Consider the following 26658-nt stretch of genomic DNA (forward strand, 5'->3'; position numbering starts at 1 on the left):
ATACAGCCCACCACTGAGAGGCGGCATGAAGGAGCATTCTTCTGGTGTGCTAGAAATATTCTGCATCTTCTTCTTTTTTTTTTTTTTTTTTTGGAGATGGGGGCCTCGCTATTTTTCAGGCTGGTCTCAAACTCCTGGGGTCAAGAGATCCTACTGTCTCAGCTTCCCAGGTAGCTGAGCTTACAGGCATGAGCCAACTGTGCCCAACTCTGATCTTAGTCCTTACACAGATGTACACATATTCACAGAGCTATACATTAAGAATTATCGACTTTATTGTCTGTATATTATACTTCTCTAAAAAGCCAAAATATTAAATATTTCTGAGAACTAGAAAGAAAAAAATGTTATAACTGTTGTGTCTGAGAGGAAGATCCAGATGGGTACCAGAGAAGCAATAGTTGGGTGTTGGGCACTCGGACCTTTTTGTTCCTACAATAGACACGCAGCAAAAGAGAGATACTGTTAGTAGTTGTGACATAAATAGAAAAGAGATGGTGACTCTTTTACCTGGATCATTGCCAATTATTTTAACATCAGACTTGATTCAATCGTATCACCAATGGTTGATACATCACATAAAAGAGTATCATTTCTGAAGAACCCCAGATCCACTGTCTTAACTATCTGTGGCCCTGTCAGCTTGGAGATGATTATTCCACTGGGTGGCTCCAGAAGAACATTTTAAGCACTGTACCACCTGAACACAAGGATCAGACGTAGAAAAGCACCAACGTAAACAATTACTTTTATTTTGAGTAAAAATACACATTCATATCATTTTTATATTTATATTTAAGGGATCTCAAACCTTAAATATGTTCAATATGTCTAGAAGGTATCTGTGGTCCAGCTAGCTGAGACATTTTAAAAAGACAGCTGCTCCTGACTTATATAGCACTTACATATTTAAATTTACAAAGCCAAAGCAACATTTTAAAGGGGTTTTACTGGTGATAGCTTGACACATCCACAGATTCATTTGCTCCCGATCTGGCAATACAGGACCATAGAAAACACCAAACCCAGTATCTAGAGAACAAAATAAGAGGATTAACATGGAATTTAAGGGAAAACACTGGACACATTATAAATAAACAGAAAGAACATTATATATGAAAAGATTTTGTATACTGACAGTTTCAATCCTATCTAAGTCATATCTCTTGGAAAATTAGAGGTTCCAATGGGACAGAAGAGCACTGCAAACGCTCTCTAAGTTTTTTTGTGTTTTAATCAGCATTTTTTAGCTGGCCAATCAGCCTCTATCTAACTGGCCCTATATAACTGCACAGTAGCAGCTGCCACCAGAAGACCCACTCCCTTTCCTGGAACACACACATTCTTCTACAGAGCGTCTCCTCTGGAGCACTGGGGATCTCAGGTCCCTGGGGGCTAAATATATGTACTGCTTCCATAAAAAGGTTACTATCATCTGGTTTAAATCATCTGCATAAAAATCAAGGAGTCTAGAATTTTTCCTGCTGTAGTTTTAGGCATTTTTAAGAGGAATAAAAAAATGAAGTAACTCTTTTTTTAAAAAAGCTTCTAAACTATGGGGAATAGCTTAATTCAGGAATTTCTTTTGAAGTGAAAAAGCACAACTGAAAATCTGGGGCATAATTTCCATCTCAAGTAGCTCTCCCAAGAATGAGGGACCCCAAAATTTGCTCTAATTGGCTCTACAGTTGGTGACTTGCATGCTATGTCTTTGACGTAGAAATGATAGACAGGACCTGTGTGCGTTACCAATAGAAAGTTTCTTCCCCACCAACCCCCTTTAAAGGGAGGACGGAGGAGGGCAAAGTGCCATTTATGCTGAGTCAATTTAAATGCTTCTAGTGTGTTGAGACTTTCTGCTTACTAACACTTTACTGGAAATGTAATTCAAATGAGAACTGCTAACTAATACTTCTTCCTTCTTAAAATGGTTGACACCAATTCTCTGCAAAAGTAATAATTTCCATTCAAAATATTCTACAATTCAAGACTGAAATTTAGTCTTTTTGCCTTGATGCTGAGCCTTAAGTCTGTGGGACAAACATCAAGAAAGAACTTTTTTTAATGGGAAAAAATAATGGGATAAGACAACTATCATCTTTCACTGCTACATCCTTGAAATAGAAGCCCACCACTTATCAGCAGACTAGACAGTTACTATCACACTTTCTTGCATTTCATTGTCCCTGAAAAAAACATTTATCATTGTTCAAAAAAACAGCACACAATTAAAAGAGATTCGTCATTTTATAATGTATGCCGAGACTCATGATAAATTTGCTAAGAGGTATGCAGCAGTCTAAAAACATGGAAAATTATCATTTTTCTTTTAACTGCTTTATTTCTAGGACCTCCTATTGGGATAACTTCTGTCCTACAAAGTGATGGCTCTCAGTGTGTAGTTTTTCTTTTTTTATTAAAGCAAGGAAAGTGCTGATCATTTTTTGTGCTTGTAAGTTGCTATAGTCCAATGAGGAAAGATATGATAGTCTGGTTGTTTTAAGCTAGAATAATGAGAATTCCAAAAATGTCTATAGATAAATTTTTCTTGCAGAATAAGGTATTTTGCATAATTTTTAGCATTCAATGTGAGAAGAATCCCTTAGGTATATAATCCTAACAGAGCTTTGGAAACAAATATTGGCCCATCTCACTAAAACCTATGCCTAAACATACTAACATAAGGTCTAAATATGGGACAGTCTTTTTTTATATGATATTTTTCTGTGGAGATAATCTGAACATATTTTCTGCAGGAAGATATTTGCTTCTGTTTTCTTAAAAGTATTTTTTAGAGGAGATTTTCTGTTTTTGTATCTTTGTGTTTTTTTGAATTTGAACTTTGGAAACAAAGAAGGGAGATAGGCCTAAGTCAAAGAGCAATAGAAAACTTGTACTAATGACTGTAAGATGAGCTATAAAATGGTTTTTTTTGGGATACATAATTTATAGACTGGGTATCAGAAGACTTTTCCAATCTACTTTTTGAATAAAGGAAGATGGAATATAAAATGATTTGTTTCCCTTTAAAAGAGGGAGATTTTAGATTGAGGAACTGAACAACAATTTTAAAAAGTTCAGTTACTTGAACCAACTATTTACCATATCTGCAGATAGTCTAGAAATCACAATTAATTTGGTCTAATTAAAAAACGATTATGTTTTATGATAGTACCACAAACACTTCATACCTATAAATTACTGTATAGAATGTTTGTATTGAGCTATTTTTCTCTGAATATGTCTTTAGAAGAACCAATAAAATATTTAAATGTGTAATTAATACATGGAATATACCAATTTCATAAAATACTGAAATGCATTAATCTTTTTGTAATCTTATTTTTCACTAGATGTATTTAAATTCTTGAAAATGCCTTTGACTATGACACAAAGTATTTCATCAATCTCCCCAATCAAGTATGTCCTTACTTCTTCTGGTTTTGCTAACTGAGGAGCATCTGTGATTTGAGCTAGTGATAGTCAATTGTCAGAACTTGAGTTTAACATGAAATATAACTCTTATATTAAATATCTCATTTAAAACATGCTGTCTCATACATTTAAATCATTCATTTAAAATCACTAATGATTCATTTAAATCATTCATTTCTTACTCATCTTCATGGCCATTAGTCCTTATTTCTAAATTAGCATAAACCCAGAATACAAAGCAGAGAAACAAAATACATCTTACAAAATGCAGAATCAAGAGAAATAGACCTAATTCATAGCACCATTTGACTCTGAACATATATCAGACCTAAAGAAAGATAGCCATAACCTACCAACAAAGAATGCTTCATATTTATACCTATTCATTTGGATGACAAGAAAGTAATAACCCACAGTTTAATTTGCTGCTAATAGTCCCTAACCGTTCTCTAATAGTTGCCTGGGAAATTCCACCAGCAAACTAAAGAACCACGTAGGACACCAAATTGCTTCATTCTCAGTTAAAATTTCTTTCTGGCAGTGATGTGGCATGAGTAAGAGGTAGAAAATTACCAGAAAGTCCAAGGAGTACCTTGCACAGCATTCCATGAGCATGAAGCACAAGTCACTCAGCTGAGCTAACCAGCTCTCACAGGCATTAACCAGGGAGATACTTCATATTATTAGCATTCTTGCTAATGTCCTGGAATAGGATTGTGAGTGAATTTGATCTACCTGATATCAAAATTACCCAAGATCTGGGATGATTCCAAAATGCTTCTCTGAAGCAGTTTTAATTCATTTTCTTGGCAAATTTAGGTCATGTGAAAAGTGTCTTTCAGGTGTTTTTTTTTTTTTTTTTTTTTTTTTTTTTAAAAACATGCCAAGAAAGTTCATCAAGACAAGAATCCTATGTGGGATATTTTTCCAACATCAATAATTAAAGTGATGAAAGTAATATACAAGCCTCAATTTTCCCTGAACATTTCTCCAAGTGAGTCAATAGTACTTAAGCTGAGGATATCAGAGGTAATTACCTCTACTTTTTAGAACTTCTTGGATTTCTCTAGAATGTAATAATAAGTAACAAGAAAACAGCTTCTTACACTCTTGAGTTCAGTTTTTATTTTGTTTCAAAATCAAGATGAGAAATAAGAAATTGTAAAGGTCGTATTTTGCTTTGTTTGGTGCTTTTTCTTCTAACTTTGGAAAATTTTAACCCTTGTGCTAGTTTTCAGTGGGAAAAAGATACCTGGCACTAAGAACTATGCGAAAATTAATTCTTTTTCCCGGTAGAGAGGTCATTCAAAAGCAAGAGTCTCAGCCCTGCTCACTTCCTAAAACGGGAATCTCCTCCTCAGACTCAGGCTGACTGAGGGAGATGACGAGCCTTCAGCATCCAGTGCTTTTCTAAAGCATCTGTGTTTTCTTATGGTTGTTGTGTTTGTTTGTTTGTTTGTTCACCATCAATATTTCTTAAAATTAATGAACAAGCAAGAGAATAAAGAGTCAATAATACAAGATTATACTGTACCTCAATAACTGCCAGTCCAAATGCTATTCCAATAACTATTATGAAACTTTTCGCCAATAAGTCTTTTATGGTAGAAATACAGGTCTGTTTAAAAAAAAAAAAAAAAAAAAAAACCATTAAAAGTTACCTCAGAAAAATTCGACCTTATATTAATCAAAATTTTTATTCTTTTGTTTGACTTTGTACATTGCTAACAAGAAACACACTTAACAACAAGGAACTGGGTTGTTCCTTCCACTCCCTGCTTCACCCTTGCTCCAAAAGGTTGTAACTGTTGTGGTTTGTTTATACATTAAAAAGCAACTGAGGAACAAAATTCTGCTTGACCGCCTAATTGATGAATCTAGGGATTAATAATTATAAACGATTTTTCACGAACATATCCTCAAGTGATAGATTTTATAATTTATACTATAAATTTTATAGTTGATAAAGCTATACATTTTATAACATAAAAGTATAAATGATAATTTTATCTTAACTTTATTCATTTTAGAGCTTATACCACCTTGACTAAGGATGTTTTAGGTTTGTAATCTACAACAGAAAGGTTCCTGGTTGAGATTATAGCTAATAATATTGCAAATTTTCATTTTTAAAACAAGGTATTTTCTTTCTTTTTTTTTTTTTTTCTTTGAGACAGGGTCTCCCTCCAGCACTGAAGCTGAAGTGCAGAGGCACAATCTTGGCTCACTGCAGCCTTGACCTCCTGGGCTCAAGTGATCCTCCCACCTAAGCCCCCCAAGTAGCTCAGACCACAGGTATGTGCCACCACACCTGGCTAATTTTTGTTGTGTTTTGTAGAGACAGGGTTTTGCCATGTTGCCCAGGCTTGTCTTGAACTCCCGGGCTCAAGCAATCCACCCACCTCAGCCTCTGAAAGTGTGGGGCTAACAGGCTTGAGGTCACCGCTGTCGGAAAAAAACAAGACATTTTCAAAATCCCTTAATATTTATCAGGACTATTTTTATCTTAAAAAGAAAAAACTTACTATGTCTACCATTATGCCATTACTTTAGATAAAAAAGAGAATTTAGGAAGTTGCCTCTCTGCTACATTTTTGAAATGTATACAATTCAGCATGCATTTTCATGCTTAAAACATTTTGGACTAGACCTAGTAACTTCAAGAATTGTAAATTATGGGAAGAATTTTTAAAATGGAATAAGACCACACAATATAATAGTGTTATTTTTGTACTGCCCTGAAATATATTATCCCTTGGATGGTTATATACATGCAAAGGGCCAACAAAATATTGCTATTTGTTAAATATAATAAAAGTTCTCCAGAAGGCTAAGTCATCTTTTCCCCTTCATTCCTGACTGTAATGAGTTTCTCCATTCACCTTTAACCCAAAGTGGTAAACATTCAAGGAAATTATTATGTCATTTAGGTTAACGATGAGATTAATGACTATATCTACTGAGTCACATTCATTATGTTTCAAGGGTTTTTCTCTTCCTCTTCCCCTAAGATAATGAGGTTATCTTGGCAAAAGGAAGAGAAAAAAAAGAAATGTGAATTATGGCTATTCCATATTTTTCATTTTACCAGACTTCTTGCAACTTACACATGGCAGATGGAAGTATTTTATGAATTTACAACCTTCCTTTTGGGAAACTGGTGTAGCTATCAGCCTATATTCAGCGGAATTGTGTGAACTTACAGAAACTATCTAGTAGGTTTTTTAGGATTATTCCAGGGGTTTTTCAGAATCTGTCTTGAGGAAAAACATCTTTGAGTTGAATTTGAACAGGAGACAAATAGCAATCTGCAATTGAATTTACTGATTTCCTCATTATCCTAAGTGGAAACTATCTTCATTTACATTATATTTATTTCCCCTTTTCCTTGTAAATATTATGTCACTAACATTAGGTAGGGAGGAGAGGAGCAGGGAGAATATAAAAAGTAAGAATCAAACTTTTTGTAGTAATATTATTGTGACAAGGAAAAACGCAGTATAACACTGTAGTCTGGTAGATTACTTATTGAGTTATTTTAAATCTTAGTGACATACTTTAAGTATTAATGACAGCAATTCCCCTTCAGGGAAGAGCCTTTTTAATTTTGATAAGATCAGTGAAAAAGATAAATAGTCAAGGAGAGGGTAGTTTCCCCTGAGATACTTTCTATTTCCTTGTATAAATTAATCTCAGCAGCAGTTACTAAATCAAAACAATTCTAGATTGAAAATAATATTTGGGTATTACAGATATTAAGATTAATTCATTGTGAATTTATAGTGGCTTTTAATGTATCTGCCTCTCAACTAGATTATAATCTCCTAGAGGATTCAGAGGTATGTCTAACCCTAGCAAGGTTCCGCCTGACATGTAGTAGGCACTGAAGAATAACAGCAAATAAGTGAAATATTAATATCAATTGTAATTTTTGAACACATTTTTTCTAAGCAGAAGGAACCGCTGATGAAGGGACAGATGTCATGTTCTTCATGAAGCCATATCCGGAACCCCACAGACTAAGTGAGATGGGGTCCTATAACACCTTGCGCCCATCTCTATCCATGAAATAGTAGTAGACCATTGGATTGAAGTCGCCTAATTATCTTTCTCTCTTCCTCATTTAAGCATCAGCTCCATGAGTACAGACATTGTGCTCTGTTCAGGAATGAATTTCCAGTGACTGGTAGAAGGCTTGGTGCATAGAAGGTGGTCAGTAAGTATTTGATGAATTGATCAATAAGAAGAACTAGGACACCCACGTACTGACATTCACAAGTCACATAAATATGACCTCTACAACACATAAAAGATTAACCTGTCTTTTTTAATTGACTTTAAATGTTCAAGGTAACTTCTCAATTGCAGCAATAACTAGGTAAATTGGTAGCTGTCAATAACATAGAGAACCTAAACCCTTAAACGTATTGGGAAGGACTTGGAATTCTTTTTTTTAAATTTTGAGAAAGAAGAAACCTCATTTCTTGAGAAAACGAAATTTGATTAGAAAACAAAAAACATTGACTTTGAAAATTAAAGTGAAAATATTGTTTTCTAGAAGTCATGTTAAAGTAGGAAAAAATAAAGGAGAGTAATGATTAAGATGACCAAAGAGAGGACAAAGTAAACTTTTATGTTAGTTTGTACTTTGCCTCCCATTGCAGCAGAATGTTTCTTTGACCTATTAAGATTGGACTTAAATGATGCCAGACTCATAGAATAAATGAAGTCTATCTGCTTTTATCTTTAAATAAGGATTTTTTTAATTTGGGAAATTTCTGAGATTTTTATATCATGATTCCCATTTTACTTGATACATTTTAATTTTTTGTAGGGACTTTAATTGTGAAAAGAAAGTAACAGAATTGCTTATTTTATCAAATGTGATTTAGTTCTCACCTCTTTGTAAACTTGTTGTTCCTTATAGGTGGTGCATGGTCTCTGCGTATCTAGACATTTACATAATTCGGAATTTGGTTGAAAATTATTTCCCCAATCAGCAGCTCCATCGATCAAACCACAGCATTTAAACTGTTTGATAAAGGGTAGAATGAGAAGCAGTCAGTACGAAGATTACAAACATTGGCAATACATTAAATTATAATCTTCTGAAGTCATTATTAAAATGGTTTTTATGCTAAAATACCATGTAAGTCACCTTTCACCTTTCTCTATATAGAAGTAAAAATTAAGGATTTTTTCATTTTGATCTTTACATTAATGATGGAAAAAATGGAGTTGTAGACTCAAAAATCTGAAGAAGTTGGGAAGATGAAAAACTCACCTACTAGTTTTTTCGTTTGTTTGTTTGAGATGGAGTCTTGTTCTGTCATCAGGCTGGGGTGCAGTGGCACGATCTTGGCTTACTGCAACCTCCAACTCCCTGGATCAAGCGATTCTCCTACCTCAGCCTCCCGAGTAGCTGAGATTACAGGCATGCACCACCACGCCCAGCTAATTTTTGTATTTTTAGTAAAGACTGGGTTTTACCATGTTGGCCAGGATGGTCTCAATCTCCTGACCTCGTGATCTGCCCACCTCAGACTCCCAAAGTGTTGGGATTACAGGCATGAGCCACCGTGCCCAGCCTCACCTACTAGTTTTTAATGACAAAAGAGAGTCAGATCTATGTAACTTAGATATTGTCAAGAAAGTTTCCAAAGAATTCACAAGAGAGTCAAAGAATTGTTGCTCAAAAGAGACATGAAGTTTTAAAAGTGAAATTTTCACTCCATGATCTCTGATCACTTTTGAAAGACAGGAGGAAAAAGATGAGAGATATTGCAAAGACCAAAATAGATGCTCAAGGAGCCTCCTATAAGATTGAATTTTATGAATATCTTTAAAATATGGGATGGAACACAAGTGAAAAATCAAGCTCTTAGAATGTCAGGAAAGTTATAGCCCCAGAATAAACTGATTCATGGAAAAAACACTAAAAAAGAGAGGAAGGAGGGTTCGTAGCCACATTTCAGGAAGAAAAACAAGGAAATGATAACCCCAAGAATCAGGGCATGTGGCACATAATATTATTTGATGGGCGAAAGAAAGATAATTATCCCTCATCTTGCTTCCATCTGCTCTATTAGAGGGAAAACACTTCGTGTAGAAATGGGAGGAAAAAAATGGCTGAAAACAACAGAACCAAGACTGAGTGGTTTTCCCAGCTCTGACACATTGCAATGCCAAGATACTGAAAGAATTTTCATTTACTGGGCAGGTAATCATGTTTATTACCCACATTAATTTAACCTCTGTGCCAAAGTTGGTTCATCTGTAAAACACAGATAATAACAGTTGCTAATAATAGCATTTAATTTGCAGATTTATCATAAAGATAAACATGAGAAAATCCATGTAAAGATAAGAACTCCCAGGTTGAAGAAAGCACTCAATAATGCATTGGCTTTTATTGTTTTTGTTTTCATTGTTTGCTGTTGGTGTTGTTTCTGTTATGCTCTTACAGGAACACGATCTGTTCAGCATTGTTATCAACGATTTGAATAAACAGAAAAAATATCTTTCCAATTCTGTAGTTTATGTAGAGCTAGGAGTGATGATTAATATGCTGGAGAACAGTCAAATTTCAAAGATCGTTTAAATAACAGAGATAAACTAACAAATTCAACTGAGGCAGATATGAAGTCTTATACTTAGGTCCAAAGACTGAGTTACACAAAAACATTACTCAACAGGTGTTTATATGACAGAGAGCTGGAAATGTCAGTTTGTTTCAAGGTCAGTACTAGCAAGGAGGGTGCTCTTGAAACAACCTCCTTTCCTGTTCCCATGGTAGAGATGATTGTTTATTCTTTCTGATTACATAATCTTGAGTAGTGTTAACTGATACAGATATCCTCTGTCAAATGTAAAGTAAGTTCCACTACAAAATTTATATTCTCACTTACAGATCAGTTCATATTTGGAATACGGTAGACCTCAGGACTCCTTAGGGAGGCATAAAGACATACTCACCGATGAGAGGGTAGAAGTGAGGAAGGTTAAAACTTGTCACAATATCAAGTCACTATATCAGAGATAGGAGCAGTTGAAGAAGAAGCTGGTCAGGACTTGTTGAAAGTGGTGTAACAGCTGGATGAAAAAGGCAGTATGCACTGAATGATACAACACCCCAAGACAAACAATAATGAGCAAGAATCCAAAAGGGGTGCATTCCATCAGTATGTTGACAGGGAATTTTTGTGGGAAATCCCTGAAATCCAAAGAGAAAGCCACTCAGCATCTGCAGCTTTTGTCAATGTGTTATGGGACCCCAGGTCATCCAGCCAGAGTTTGTGGTGGTAGGATTCTTTTCCCAAAGAAGCATAGCTTATAAAAGAGAGCATAGTGGAGAAGGAGGAGGAGGAGGAGGAAGAGGAGGAGGAGGAGGAAGAAGAAGAAGAAGAAGGAGGAGGAGGAGGAGGAGGAAAAGGAGGAGGAGGAGGAAAAGGAGGAGGAGGAGGAGGGAGAGGGGAAGGGGAAGGAGGAGGAGGAGGAAAGAAGAGGAGGAGGAGGAGGAAAGAAGAGGAGGAGGAGGAGGAAAGAAGAGGAGGAGGAGGAGGAAAGAAGAGGAGGAGGAGGAGGAAAGAAGAGGAAGAGGAGAAGGAGGGAGAGGGAGAAGGAGGAGGAGGAGGAGGAGGAGGAGGAGGGGGAAAAGCACATCAGAAAGGAAGTTAAACAGGGACTGACCCATATCAGGTTTCAGCTTTTGGAAATGATGCTTTAAGCAGAATTTTTACAAGCTGGCATCTATCCAAATAGGAACTAGTGAATGCTCTGGGGGAGGAAAAAAGGCATCTGATAAACAGTTTGAGAAATCAAGGATGTTTCCACTTGAAAAGCAAGGATTTTCGGAGTTGAACAATAGCCATTCTTAAAGAAAAATCTATCATATATAAAAGCATCAATAATTTTTTTTTCCTCTGAAACTCTGGAAAAACTAGTACTAAATGATGTAAATCCTAGGGAGGCAGATTTTGTTTCAAATTAAGAAATAACATACTAATCATCAGACTTGTATATAAGCGGGATGGGCAAAAATTAGTAAACTTTCACCTCTTTAATATTTCATTTGAGGGTAGATGACCATAAATATAAAATATGTTTATCAGTGAGAAGTCAGATTAAGTGACCTATACAATTCAGGCCTCTCCTAAGATTCTGTGAATTTCCATGACATGCATATATTCAGGAGGAAAAAGCAGTAAGAGCACTCCAAGGATGGAAACTGATGCAAAGGCAGGAAGGCAGAACTGTTCAAGGGACCCTGAGTACGCAAACCTGGCTAGACTAGAGTTTACTCTTTAGAGAGCAGTACTTAGTAAAGTGAAAATATTAGGTAGGAGCCCGAGAGTAGAAGACCTTCAATGCCCACCCATATTTTGACTTTAAAGAAAAAAGGAGGGGACAGTATACTGATTTAAAAAATAATAGACTTGTCAGACAGATCTGGGTTCAAATTCCAAGCCATCACTTGGTAGCCGTTAGACCTCCCTAAATCCCAATCTCCTTATCGGTAAAATACGGTTAATGAAGATAATGCTATGACCCATCCACAGGGTTGTTGTGGGTATTAAATGAGCTACTGGATATAAAGCCTGGTACATAGTAGCAATTAATGTTAGCTATTACCATTTTTATGAGACAGAGAAGTGGTGGAGGCTGAGAAAGAGAAAAAGAGAGGTTGGACATGGTTGCTCATGCTTGTCATCCCAGCACTTTGGGAGCCCAGTGCAGGAGGATCACTTGAGGTCAGGAATCTGAGACCAGTCTAGGCAACATAGTAAGACCCCTCTCTCTACAAAAATGATAGTAATTTTTAAAAAGGTAGCCAGGCATGCTGATGCGTGCTTGTGGTCCTAGCTACTCAGGAACCTGAGGTGGGAAGATCTCTTGAGTCCTGGTGGTTGAAATTGCAGTGAGCTATGATTGTACTACTGCACTCCAGGTTGAGTGACACAGCAAGACCCTGTCCTCAAAATAATTCATTATTTTTTAAAAAGAAGAGAGAGGGGCTATGTGCGGTGGCTCACCCCTGTAATCCCAGCACTTTGGGAGGCTAAGGCAGGTGGATCGCTTGAGGTCAGGAGTTCAAGACCAACCTCACCAACATGGTGAAACCCTGTCTCTACTAAAAATATTAAAAATGAGCTGGGTGTGGTGGCGCATGCCTGTAGTCTTAGCTACTCAGGAGGCTGAGGCAAGAGAATCACCTGGCAGGCAGAGGTTGCAGTGAGCCGAGATTGCACCACTTCACTCCAACCTGGGTGACAGAGCGAGACTCTGTCTCAAAAAAAAAAAGGAGGGAGAGAGAAAAAGAGGAGATTCCCAGACCCACTATCCTTTTAAATGGTAAATGGAAAATATTAAAACTATTATTGATTTGACTCATTCGAGGCTTAACCTGTCATAAATGTATCTTCTTAATTTCTGTCCTTCAAAACCGCTTCAGAACATTGTACGAAGTGAGAAAGTAATTACAAATATCTTAGATATTTCTTATTGCATGGTGACAGAATAATCAATCAAAATCTGCAAAATGGAGACATTTTTCAATCTTTAAGGAATATGCGTTAAAAACTAAACAAACACAGAAGAACTATGTCCAACTCTTTAAAATGAACAATGAATTCTAATTACCTCTTTTTGAAACTCAGCTATGGCTTGCTGGAATTGTTTTGCATTTTCCCCTGTGGTGCTCAAAAGCTTTGCATTTTCATGGAGAGTTTCATTGATAATGAGATCAGACTGAAAATTGAAAAGTATTTTACATTATTCATGCCACAAGGTAGTATTTCAATTTTTCAAACTTTTTCAAAATTTTCAAATATCTGTACACACACCTTAGATTTGAAAACAGCTCCTAGGATACCTGCTGTCACCTGCAGGAGCAGGATCAGAAGCAAGCCTATGAAAAACTGAAGAAGAGGAAAAGAAATACACATTATCCTCAGTGCATTCAGTAACATCTGGGGACATTTTGGCACAGCACTTCTCTCTACAGCTGGGATTATATCACAGTGAGAGTGTCAGTCACACTCTTCATTTATTCCACTTTTTACTTCAAGCTGAAAATTTTGGGTTCTTTACTACTCAGAAAACTTTGCTCCAGAGACTGATCGAGGAAAGTGGTTCAGGCAAAAAATTATCAAAACAACTATTGGTATCTGTATGATATTGACTAGAGGGAAGTCTGAAAACTGAGATGAATTTATCTGAATGTTATTTTACTCCTTCCCTTTCTTCATCAAACACAACCTCACACAAACTCAGAACTGGCTTTGAAACAGCATCTCCAACTACTATCAGAATCACCTGGCATCTTGTTACATATATAGATTCCTGAAATCGGCCTCAGATACGCTGAATCATAATTTAGAAGGATGCAGCCCAAAGACAGTTAGTTTTTTTAAAAACAAGCTCCTTGAGTAATTAAATTCTTCAATTGCAAATGAGGCCTTGCTTTTCAAAAAGCAATCAGTAGGAATGTTATTAGAGTCCCTTTAAAACTCTATCTCTATCATCCCTCACAATAATCAAACAGTTTTAAACATTTTTTCTCAGGTACTGATATAATCCTTACTTTATTAGAGGAATAAGTTTAGATTAGATCTGATAAACTTTTATGTCATATTTGTATCTGCCAAACACTTGATTTTTTCCGAATATTTTAACTATATCCATTTTCTACTGTATATGTTAAAAATGAATGTTTGTGAATTATCCAAAACCAATTTATCCTCTTCGATGCTCTCTAAGAGACAATTCTGATTATCTCATTCATTTAATACTTTTTTTTTTTAGCATGGCATGTAAAACACCTATGATTTTACCACAACCCACACTTGGATTCATCTTCCACCACTTACTGGAAACAGTCTTGCCGGTCTCCTGCCATACCCAAGGCTTCTCAGTTCCCAAACACATCAGCTTTCCAGAAAGCTTTTCCTACCCTCACTCATACAAATACCTTATTCACTTCTGCCCTGGTTTGAAAGTCCCATCTCCTGTCTTGCCCTTTGTTTCTGGGGCCACTCCCACGGTAGCTATTTGCTTACTTATTAATCTTCCCTAGTAGGTTCTAAAGGTCTTATGTATTATTTAGCACAATATCTGACACACAGAGGTATGGTAGTAATGTTGAATTAGTGAATGAATGAATAGATGAATGATTAAAATTTGTTTCCTCTCAGAGTATCCTCCAGTTTCTAAGCCAAACTAAGCCAAATCTAAGCCAGATCAGCTTACACACTCAAACCTTCTAAAGAGAAGTTGGAGGTAGAGTTTCATCAATCATGGCATTTTTTAACAGACAATAGGGATGGGAGAGAATTCTCTGGAGTCTGAAGGTTGGACACTGGGATTTGTTTAGAGAACTCACCAACAGAAGCATGCAGCGACTTTCTTTTATAGCACCGCAGCATCCCAGGAATCCCATAATCATGATGATGGCACCTACAGCAATCAATATGTCCACAGCAGCATTGGAGCTAGAGCTCACATTTGTAGAATTGAAAATCTGAAGTAAAAAAGAGATTAATGGCAGAAAATTTCTTTCCTTGAAGTTGATTTTGCTCATTCAGCAAATATCCATTGAGTGCCTACTATGTGTCAAGTCTTGTGCCAGCACCTTGAAATACATCAGTGATCTTAAAAAGTACAAATCCTGGCCCTCATGGAACTCACATTCTATTGAAGTGCTATTTGCCCAAATAATGTTTCCAACCTTATATTTTTCTAAAATGATATGTTGAAAGCTGGGTAGAAGAAATGTAACAGTTTTTTTTAAACCCTATTTTAAAAAGCTTAGGACAGTTACTTTTACTCTTCTTGATGTAATCTTTGGTTCACATATTTTGTGTATTCTACATAATGTAGCATTATAAAGCATGTGTTCTTATGGTTTTCAATTCTTTAAAAAGTTCAAGTTCTTTAAACTACTGATAGACACAAAAATATGAATGAATTTCAGAGTCATTATGCTGAGCTAACGAAGCCACAGAAAAAATTAAATACTGTATGATTCCATTTCTGTAAAGTTCAAGCATAAGCAAAACTATGGTTATAAAAATCAAAGCAGTGCTTGACTTTGAGCAAAGCAGAAGGGAAAACAAGAGTTAACTGAAAAGGGACATAAGGGAACTTCCATGGGTTAATAAAAATGCTTTGTATCTTCATTAAAAAGAAATCCAGTTCCTGATATTTCATATCAATTTTATCTCTTTGTTCCCAAAAGCCATAGTCCATAAAGTCATCTAGAAACTCTTTATTTTGACGGTTAGTTAATGAGATATGAGAGGAACAAAATCCTAGGGTTCTTTAGAGTGGGTGGGCTACCCATCAGGCATAATTCAGTTCTCCCAACAACACACACATACTCGTCTTCACCACCCTCATAACACCTAGCCTCAGTCTACCTCTTGTCCTTGATATGTGGATTCATCCAGAAGTAAATCAAATGAAAAAGTAAAGCCTTGTGCGTGTGTTATGCATAAATCCTGTATGTAGCCCATTTGTCTTCTATAACCTCTATCTACTGGGCTCTCTCTAGATAGAGCACTAGTTCCTAGACTAACTTGAAACCTCTGCCTCCCAGAATGGGCTATATAGCATGGAGGTCAGCTCCTTTAATAGTCAACACAAAAATGACTGCTATGCTTTAATGATATTTTTGTTTTTCAAGGCTTTTTAATTCTACTTGTTGCCTAGAGAAAACTTTTATTCAATAATCAATAGGAATGAATGTGCTAAAGTTATAAAAGCATTAAAACAAATATCTATATTTTGTCAGGGTCCTAATAAATATGGAACAGTCACCCAACCTACTGGGCTCCAGTTTCCCCATTTATAGAAGGGAATTGGGTCAACCTCCGTGATAGCTAGGCCTCCTTTGTCTCTTAAAAGTCTATGCCTACAGATAATGTTTCAATTTACATATTTTGAAAGCTTAGTTAAGCCCTAAAGATTTTTGTTTGTTTGTTTTTATTGTTTTCTTATTAATATTAGAGCTAAAAAATCAGTTTTGTTAATAAACAGGCATGACATTGGAATAAAAATAAATGTGACAAAAATAGAAGCGTTAGGAAACTAGCTCTATGGACTTACTGCTAAATATTGCTTCACTAGAATACTGTGGCCAGTACAGGCGAACCCTGTGAGAGGATGGAAGCCTCACTACCTGGGTTATCAGAACTTAGAAAAGATACTCCAGACATACAAATAATAGTTCAAATATCTACACGTGAGGCCAAGATAGTGGACCAGCACTTGTGCAGCAGGTAGTGAAACACTTCTAGGAGGTTAACCTGGGCAGGGTGACCCACTGCCAGAGACTAGCCAGAAAGCAGTATATTGACTGTCTAGTGGTCATTGTTCCCATTCCAGCCCAACAAGTGGTTATTCTTATTCAAGAATGAAGTGGAAATCTGAGTTCTGATGTTTGCACCAGGGGAGGCACAGCAGGGTTTGAAAAGCTGTCTTGAATGAACACTGTGTCCCTGTGTGTCTTAGGACAAGGGCAGACTTTTAAGACAGAGAAATTCAGCTGGGCCTGAAAGATGAGGACTCAGGAATCCTCTTTGGACCAGAAGGGACCTCCTGGGACAAGGATGGCTGCCCATGTGCTTTTCCTCATGGTGTTAAGTTTATCCTGAGGTAGAAAAAAGGGTCCCTATGAGACACTTCAGCAGAAAGATCTGTCATTTCCCTAACATCCTTCTTTTCTGTGTTTATGTTCATGTTTTTCCTTCTAAAACAGCTACCTCTGTTTTTTTAACTAATAAAAAATTCAGCTCTTTGCTTAGTCTTGATTCTTTGTCACTGGCTTGAGATAAACACAAACCAAGCCAATTTTATATAAGTCAAGCTGGTTAATGTTGTCCTGGCAGACACTGGCTTTTGTTCAGGGTGAGAGGCTGATGAAGCGTGAGTCAAAATGTAACTAAAGGTGCTGTCTAACTCTATTAATTCATTCTCATCCCCAGATGTGGAGTAACACCCTCTCAAGGACAACAGTTTCCCTTTAATACATCCAATATGTACAATTTTTTAACAGACTAAACACCAAATTTGTTTACTAGAAGCACTGGGAAGGAAAGAAAATATCAACAGGAAGTAAAATAATAAAATAAAATAAATTGCAGGCTGCACACACATCTTGAAGGGCCAAAGCACCCTGTAAGTAGGTGACTGTTAATCTCTGTGCTTAATTATGAGCCCCAAAGCCAGACTTCAGATTCTACAGGATGGAAACTCTGCACATCTTCAAATGCTTCTCTTGGACTCAAACACCAGAGCTCCAGGCCATCAGGAAGTCACAATTCCAGTTATTAGTAGAAAACAATCAGTGAAATCCTGATGGACTAGGATGTTACTAAAAAGCTGCCACACCAAGAGAAATCTCCCACCCAATTTCTTCACCATGGTGAGGCATAGAATGTAGAAGCCACTAATTGCCACGGTGATTCTCCGGGCTTTCTAAAGATAGAAAGCAAATTTTAAAAGGAAAAGAACAACAGGAGAGAGAGAGAAACAAAACAAAACAAAACAAAACAAAACAAAACAAAACAAAAAAACAGAGATAGAGTGAGAAAGAAGTTTTCAGAAAAGCCACCCACTGTAGCAAAGAAAACAGAGCAGACATTAATTCCCTTTTCATCTTTCTTTCCACTAGGCCATGTTCAAAGACATTTAGCTGCACCATGATAGAATATGCTTTAGTAGAAAATACATTGTCTTAATTGCTGGCTTAATAATCTCTCAGTAATTTGGCTGGATATGAAATTCTGGGTTTAAAATTCTTTTTATTTATTTATTTATTTATTTATTATTATTATTATACTTTAAGTTCTAGGGTACATGTGCATAACGTGCAGGTTTGTTACATATGTATACTTGTGCCATGTTGGTGTGCTGCACCCATCAACTCGTCAGCACCCATCAACTCGTCATTTACATCAGGTATAACTCCCAATGCAATTCCTCCCCCCTCCCCCCTCCCCATGATAGGCCCCGGTGTGTGATGTTCCCCTTCCCGAGTCCAAGTGATCTCATTGTTCAGTTCCCACCTATGAGTGAGAACATGCGGTGTTTGGTTTTCTGTTCTTGTGAAAGTTTGCTAAGAATGATGGTTTCCAGCTGCATCCATGTCCCTACAAAGGACACAAACTCATCCTTTTTTATGGCTGCATAGTATTCCATGGTGTATATGTGCCACATTTTCTTAATCCAGTCTGTCACTGATGGACATTTGGGTTGATTCCAAGTCTTTGCTATTGTGAATAGTGCCGCAATAAACATACGTGTGCATGTGTCTTTATAGCAGCATGATTTATAATCCTTTGGGTATATACCCAGTAATGGGATGGCTGGGTCATATGGTACATCTAGTTCTAGATCCTTGAGGAATCGCCATACTGTTTTCCATAATGGTTGAACTAGTTTACAATCCTACCAACAGTGTAAAAGTGTTCCTATTTCTCCACATCCTCTCCAGCACCTGTTGTTTCCTGACTTTTTAATGATCGTCATTCTAACTGGTGTGAGATGGTATCTCATTGTGGTTTTGATTTGCATTTCTCTGATGCCCAGTGATGATGAGCATTTTTTCATGTGTCTGTTGGCTGTATGAATGTCTTCTTTTGAGAAATGTCTGTTCATATCCTTTGCCCACTTTTTGATGGGGTTGTTTTTTTTTTCTTGTAAATGCTCAATAAATTCGGTATTGATGGAACATACCTCAAAATAATAAGAGCTATTTATGACAAACCCACAGCCAATATCATACTGAATGGGCAAAAACTGGAAAAATTCCCTTTGAAAACTGGCACAAGACAGGGATGCCCTCTCTCACCACTCCTATTCAACATAGTGTTGGAAGTTCTGGCTAGGGCAATCAGGCAAGAGAAAGAAATCAAGGGGATTCAGTTAGGAAAAGAAGAAGTCAAATTGTCCCTCTTTGCAGATGACATGATTGTATATTTAGAAAACCCCATCGTCTCAGCCCAAAATCTCCTTTAGCTGATAAGCAACTTCAGCAAAGTCTCAGGATACAACATTAATGTGCAAAAATCACAAGCATTCTTATACACCAGTAACAGACAAACAGAGAGCCAAATCATGAATGAACTTCCATTCACAATTGCTTCAAAGAGAATAAAATACCTAGGAATCCAACTTACAAGGGATGTAAAGGACCTCTTCAAGGAGAACTACAAACCACTGCTCAGTGAAATAAAAGAGGACACAAACAAATGGAAGAACATACCTTGCTCATGGATAGGAAGAATCAATATCGTGAAAATGGCCATACTGCCCAAGGTTATTTATAGATTCAATGCCATCCCCATCAAGCTACCCATGAGTTTCTTCACAGAATTGGAAAAAACTGCTTTAAAGTTCATATGGAACCAAAAAAGAGCCCGCATCTCCAAGACAATCTTAAGTCAAAAGAACAAAGCTGGAGGCATCACGCTACCTGACTTCAAACTATACTACAAGGCCATGGTAAACAAAACAGCATGATACTGGTACCAAAACAGAGATGTAGACCAATGGAACAGAATAGAGTCCTCAGAAATAATACCACACATCTACAGCCATCTGATCTTTGACAAACCTGAGAGAAACAAGAAATGGGGAAAGGATTCCCTATTTAATAAATGGTGCTGGGAAAATTGGCTAGCCATAAGTAGAAAGCTGAAACTGGATCCTTTCCTTACTCCTTATATGAAAATTAATTCAAGATGGATTAGAGACTTAAATGTTAGACCTAATACCATAAAAACCCTAGAGGAAAACCTAGGTAGTACCATTCAGGACATAGGCATGGGCAAAGACTTCATGTCTAAAACACCAAAAGCAACGGCAACAAAAGCCAAAATTGACAAATGGGATCTCATTAAACTAAAGAGCTGCTGCACAGCAAAAGAAACTACCATCAGAGTGAACAGGCAGCCTACAGAATGGGAGAAAATTTTTACAATCTACTCATCTGACAAAGCGCTAATATCCAGAACCTACAAAGAACTCAAACAAATTTACAAGAAAAAAACAAACAACCCCATCAAAAAGTGGGCAAAAGATATGAACAGACATTTCTCAAAAGAAGACATTCATACAGCCAACAGACACATGAAAAAATGCTCATCATCACTGGCCATCAGAGAAATGCAAATCAAAACCACAATGAGATACCATCTTACACCAGTTAGAATGGTGATCATTAAAAAGTCAGGAAACAACAGGTGCTGGAGAGGATGTGGAGAAATAGGAACACTTTTACACTGTTGGTAGGATTGTAAACTAGTTCAACCATTATGGAAAACAGTATGGCGATTCCTCAAGGATCTAGAACTAGATGTACCATATGACCCAGCCATCCCATTACTGGGTATATACCCAAAGGATTATAAATCATGCTGCTTAAAGACACATGCACACGTATGTTTATTGTGGTACTATTCACAATAGCAAAGACTTGGAATCAACCCAAATGTCCAACAGTGACAGACGGGATTAAGAAAATGTGGCACATATACACCACGGAATACTATGCAGCCATAAACAAGAATGAGTTTGTGTCCTTTGTAGGGACATGGATGCAGCTGGAAACCATCATTCTTAGCAAACTTTCACAAGAACAGAAAACCAAACACCGCATGTTCTCACTCATAGGTGGGAACTGAACAATGAGATCACTTGGACTCGGGAAGGGGAACATCACACACCGGGGCCTATCATGGGGAGGGGGGAGGGGGGAGGAATTGCATTGGGAGTTATACCTGATGTAAATGACGAGTTGATGGGTACTGACGAGTTAATGGGTGCAGCACAGCAACATGGCACAAGTATACATATGTAACAAACCTGCACGCTATGCACATGTACCCTAGAACTTAAAGTAAAATAATAATAAATAAATAAAAAAAGGAAAAGGACAAAAAAAAAATCTCTCAGTAATTATCAACTTGGAATCAAAGTTCTTCTCAGAGAAGAGAAACTCTCTTTATGTGGGCAAATACCTTAAAAAGGCTCTAGCAGTAGAAGTGGTGATCCTTTAGTGGCAAGAGCCCAGAAAACAAAGAACAAATAAATGGCTCTGAATGTGTTACTATAATAATTTGCGGGGATGGAGCCCCAGAATAGACGAGGGGAGAGAAAAGAATAAAAGCACGGGAGCCAGGAAATGGTGCCAGGGTGGCATTATGTTCCGTAAAACTGACAGAACAATCCCCGCACACTCGCCCCCTCCCTCTTCCCCCAACTCTTCCCACATTTGGGATACTGTGGCATGGAACAGATACCACACATATGGAGTCCAATAGCTGGAGCCAGAATTAACCAAACGAAATACACTTCCTCCAGTCCTGTAGATCTGGGTAAGAGCTTTGGCACTGGGAACGGAATGATGTGTAGGGGAGGAAAATGGGTCATGTTAATCTTACACATATAGCAAAAATCTGAACATCCCCAGAGAATTACCGAGTTACACCGAGTTAGATCAGCCACTACTGGCATGCGGTTACCTTCACTGCCAGTTGCCACAGGTAAATAACAAGTACCTTGTACCTTGTTGCCTTTAAAATACAGATTCAAATTATTCTTCTCCAAGAAAACTTCTCATCTTCTTTCCGTTTAGACCAACCACATTGGGATCAACTAAGTTACTGTCAATACCTTCTATTATAAAAATTGTTCTTCTTGGTGAGAAGGAGAGGTGGCCTATATCCTCAATATAGGCCTTAAACAAATGGTGGCCTTAAACAAATAGTAAAGGAGGAAAATGTCCACTTTGGCGCCTTCCCACCTGCATCTCACTGAATGTTTTTGAATTTTTTGAATAACACCTCCTCCATTCTCTAGAAAGATTTTTCCACAACTAGCACAGTGCCAGTCACATAGTAATTTTGATGGATTGAATTAAATTATAAAATCACGTAACAGCGTAAGTGATCACATGAAGTAGTTGAGAGAAACACTTTAGACATGTTTATTACTATTATTGTCATAACTTTCATTATTATAAATGAAATAAACTACATTGGGGAAGGGGTGACTTGTTTTTGCATACTTACCCCTTGAGAGTCACTGCTTACTCGTACCCATATTGATAATGCTAGGATCAAGATACCACATAGCTGCAGAAAAAAACAAAACAAAAAAAGAATATAATTAGGATCATATGAAACTCTGATTCCACATCCTCTCATCTATCCGGTGACAGTAGTTTCTCATTGACTATACTATCACAACCTGGAAGACATACAAGAGGCATATTCATGTACAGATCATTGTTGAAATGTTACATTGCAATTTGTAAGTTTGATGAGAATAATTCTATTTTTCATCCACAACTCACTCATAGGTCTATGGACAAGAATTTATTTCCATTAGGCCTGGAAAGATTATTTTTCCATGTAACTCTAGCCTTGTGTTTCTGCTAGATTGTAGCATACAAAAGAAAAGTCACAACAGTTTAAAGATAAAATATTTTTATCATGCCTCCGGGTTTGTTTGTGAGAAGCTATGTTGGACCAGGAAAAAAGCGAATGACTGAATAGTCACCATTCATTTAAGATTCGAGAGGAAGGGAGAAGTTGGGATAGACCGGAAGAAGTAAAACATTTGACAAGATGTGCAGTTAAGCAACAAGGCTACACAATAATCCACAGTTTTTGAACCCAAATAAACTATCTTAAAAACCAGCTCTTTTAGGTAGTAAAGTTTACTCAGAGAGAAGGAAAAATGAAAGACAGAACTTAAAAGTCTTAAATTCCTTTAATGACTTTACCAGATTATTTAATTGGGACCAATGCCAACACAATAAAATGTAAAACACATTTTACTTTAGTGTAAGAACTCTTGTCATTCAGGGTTTTTTAAAAAAAGTTATGCATTGTGGCTTCAAAAACAAAAATCAAAGATCTATTATTAGATAGAGATGTTAAGAGCTGGCCTGGTAACATACCAGACACAGCAGGCCTTGGAGGACTGAATAGACAATTCTGACCGTGCTGTGCTCCGACAGACAAATGTCCTTGGGGCATCACTGCTTTCATGCATGGTTGAGACACATGCCTAGAACCCCCAGACAGCACTTTTAATGGCTTCTCATTGAGTTTGCAGGGGAAATAGAGTCAAGGCCTCTGTTAAGGACTAGGAAGCACAATGAGTAGTTGAGTAACCATAGACTCTGTGCTCCCTAAAAGACCTTGAAAATCATCTAGGTCTAAACACCTCATTTTGAATGGAGAAATTGGAATCCTGGGTGCTAATTATCACATCATGAAAACACGGAGCAATTCCTAACCAACCTGCCCTTACAAGATACTTCAACTCCTACAAAATAACGAATGCAATTAAAAACCAAACCTCTTTAACCACCAAATAACCTATGCAATTATCTCATACACACAAACACACACACACCATAAAATACAAATGATTCAAAAACACAGCTTTTGTGTTTGAAAATTTTCCTTACTTCTCTAACCCTGAGATTTACAGCATCCTTTCACTAAATTCTAATTTCATTTGCAAACAAAGACAAATGCTCATTTTAGCAGTTCTTTGTTAAACAGTTTGTGAATGATAATTTATGTCAAATGATAATGAGACCCTCTGGGATTTTCAGTAATTTCATACCAACTGAATTTTTTGTTCGTTGTTTAGTTTGTTCACTGATTATCTTCTTTCTTTTTCTTCTCTTTTCACAGGCAGATTCATAATGATTGGCTTAACAGTCATTCTGGCCTTTAGCTGTAAGTAATGAACCTTATAGCTATTATGAGTAGCATTCTTTCCTGGTATTTGTTAAACTATCAATGAAAAAACTTTAAGAATTCTTAGTAAGAGCTTAGTAAGAACTCACTGTGATATTTTTTAAAACTTTAACTTTTTTGTTTGTGTATTACTATTTACTTTTTCAAGGTATTTAGACATCAAATCATTCACAAATCGTATTAAATCAATCATATCTGCCCCTCAGACAGCAACTTTTAGTCTTCTCAGCCACTGAAAGTTTTCTGTAACATTAACATTTAAAAGAAAGAGTACCCAACTGTTCCAGAAGTCAAAAGTATTTTGCCCAACTAATCTTCAGAATTAGACAATCTTTTTCAGGAACTATGAAGCTGGCCAAAGTATCATTTCCATCCCTGACTCTACCTTTTCTTCAAACTTCATTTTAAAAATGAAACAAATGTTTAGAGTATATCATTCTCATCTGAGTGGAGAAATTCCCATGTAACTATCAGTCTAATAGCATGAAATTATTCATAACTTTGTTGAATGACTTTAAAAGTAAATTTATGTTCTATCAAGAATGACCATCCTAGAGCCATGAATAATACTGAACTATTTCATCCCATTATTAAAAGATTGACCATTATAATGGTTCTTTGAGCCCTTTACCAAGTTTAGCTTTTAGGGTTTTTCCCCTAATGTTTTTATACTATTTTAAAGAATTAAAAGTATAAATTAATAAATAAATGCCTGCTCTCTACTTTCTGTTGATAACATTGTAAAAGTAAAATGGGTTAGTATCGTGATTCCAGAACCCTGCAGAACTGACTAGGCCTACCTTTCCCTGCTTCTGGTTTCTCTTTGAAGAGAATCACTGTGGTTTTCATTCAGCTTTCACGGAACAGCCATCATTTTATGGAATTTGGATGCAATAGGACTGAACCAGCATCCTAAGAAATTAGGCAATTTTGATAGTTGCTTACAATGGACTGAATTGTGTCTCCATAAAATTCATATGTTGAAGCCCTAACCTCCGGTGTGACTGTTTTTGATGATAGGCTTTTAGAAGATAATTAAGACTAAATGAGGTCATGAAGATGGGGTTCTAATCTGATAGCACTGGTGACCTTATAGGAGAGAGATCTTTCTCTCTCCACTCACACCCAGGGAAAGAACATGTGAGAAACATGAAATGGCCAAAGAATGAGGATCCTCACCAGAAACTCAATTGGCTGGCACCTTAATCATAGCCTTCCTAGTTTCCAGAACTATAAGAAAATCAATTTCTGTGGTTTAAGCCACCCCGTCTACAGTATTTTGTTATGACAGCCCAAGCAGATGACTAAGAACAGGCAGACGCTGAAGAACATAAAATATCAGGAAAAAAAAAAAGGGGGAGAGGGGAGAAGATACCATCCAGAACAAAAATAAATGGTAGAATGTTGATTTGTCCTCTTCTCTAATAATGTGTCTCCAATCATCCCTACTCCTTCCCTCCAAATTCTACCCTTTTATTTGGGTGTTTATTGAAGTATGTTTGGAGAATGCTGAAAATGCTGTGTGAGGAGGAGGAGTGGATTTTGAACTACATCATAATTTGTCCCAAAATGGACACCTTTTAGATAAGCTTAAGAAACTCTTCCTGTGCTGCTCCTGAGAGGATAAAAAATAAGAAAATATGCAAATGGATAATTACAAAATTTGTTTTTATGATAACCACAGAACACTAGAGGCGACTCCACGATGATAGGGAGCAAGGATTCCGAAAGCCCTAACATAGTAGGACTGTACTGCTGCTGCTACTGTTATTGTTCATTTTCAAGTCTCTTCTTTTACTAAACATTTAAAGTCTTAGTTCAATTGCATTGTGGTAAGAGAGTGCAGACTGTAGGATTGTTACTTTTGAGTTTTTTTTGCATTTCCTTCATCAATTTCTAAAGATTCAGAGGTACTAGAAAAGACAACAAAGTCTCAAGAGGCTACAAAGTTTATTAGAAATTTATTAAATATACTTTATTCATTAAATCATTTAGATCCCCTGTATCCATGTTTTTTCTTGTCCTTCCTGAGTTATCAAAAACTGAGAGGCGGGTTGTGTTAAGCTGAATTAATGGAGTTTGCGTTTATTATTCTGTATTTCTAACAGTGTTTCCTCCATATAATCTAATAAATGCTATTTAGTGTAATCAGTCTTGGGCTTTAGCACAGAGTAAATGTTACTAAACTGCTATTTTCTATTACATCTCTTTCCAAATATCCTCCCAATTTACATTTGAGATAATAAAAAATATAACTATCAAGACATGTGACTTCTTTATTTCCAGACCTAAAATGGTTAGCCATTTAACCATGATTTTCCCACACTTCAACTATCCATTTTTACTTATACCTTAATCATTTTGGATATGTTTCAGTAAATTTTACAGTGTGAATACCCAGAGATCTCTTTCTCTCTTATTCATTTGTGAAAGGCTCTGAATA

General features: G+C 36.7%; 1 protein-coding gene across 1 annotated transcript in view; it reads right to left on the reverse strand.

The window, feature by feature from the left end:
* Positions 1-730: 730 nt before the first annotated feature.
* TSPAN8 (tetraspanin 8) overlaps positions 731-26658 on the reverse strand; it is a 34071-nt gene continuing 8143 nt past the window's right edge. Inside the window, exons 2-8 of the mRNA XM_008004021.3 lie at positions 22509-22571; positions 14816-14953; positions 13278-13352; positions 13075-13182; positions 8335-8466; positions 4970-5053; positions 731-1032 (exon numbers count right to left, since the gene is read on the reverse strand). Coding sequence (XP_008002212.3) covers positions 979-1032; positions 4970-5053; positions 8335-8466; positions 13075-13182; positions 13278-13352; positions 14816-14953; positions 22509-22571 — 654 coding nt within the window. The 3' untranslated portion in view covers positions 731-978. The remainder of the gene's footprint in view (positions 1033-4969; positions 5054-8334; positions 8467-13074; positions 13183-13277; positions 13353-14815; positions 14954-22508; positions 22572-26658) is intronic.

Source organism: Chlorocebus sabaeus, chromosome 11 (genome assembly GCF_047675955.1).
Source record: "Chlorocebus sabaeus isolate Y175 chromosome 11, mChlSab1.0.hap1, whole genome shotgun sequence".
NCBI classification, from domain to species: Eukaryota; Metazoa; Chordata; class Mammalia; order Primates; family Cercopithecidae; genus Chlorocebus; species Chlorocebus sabaeus.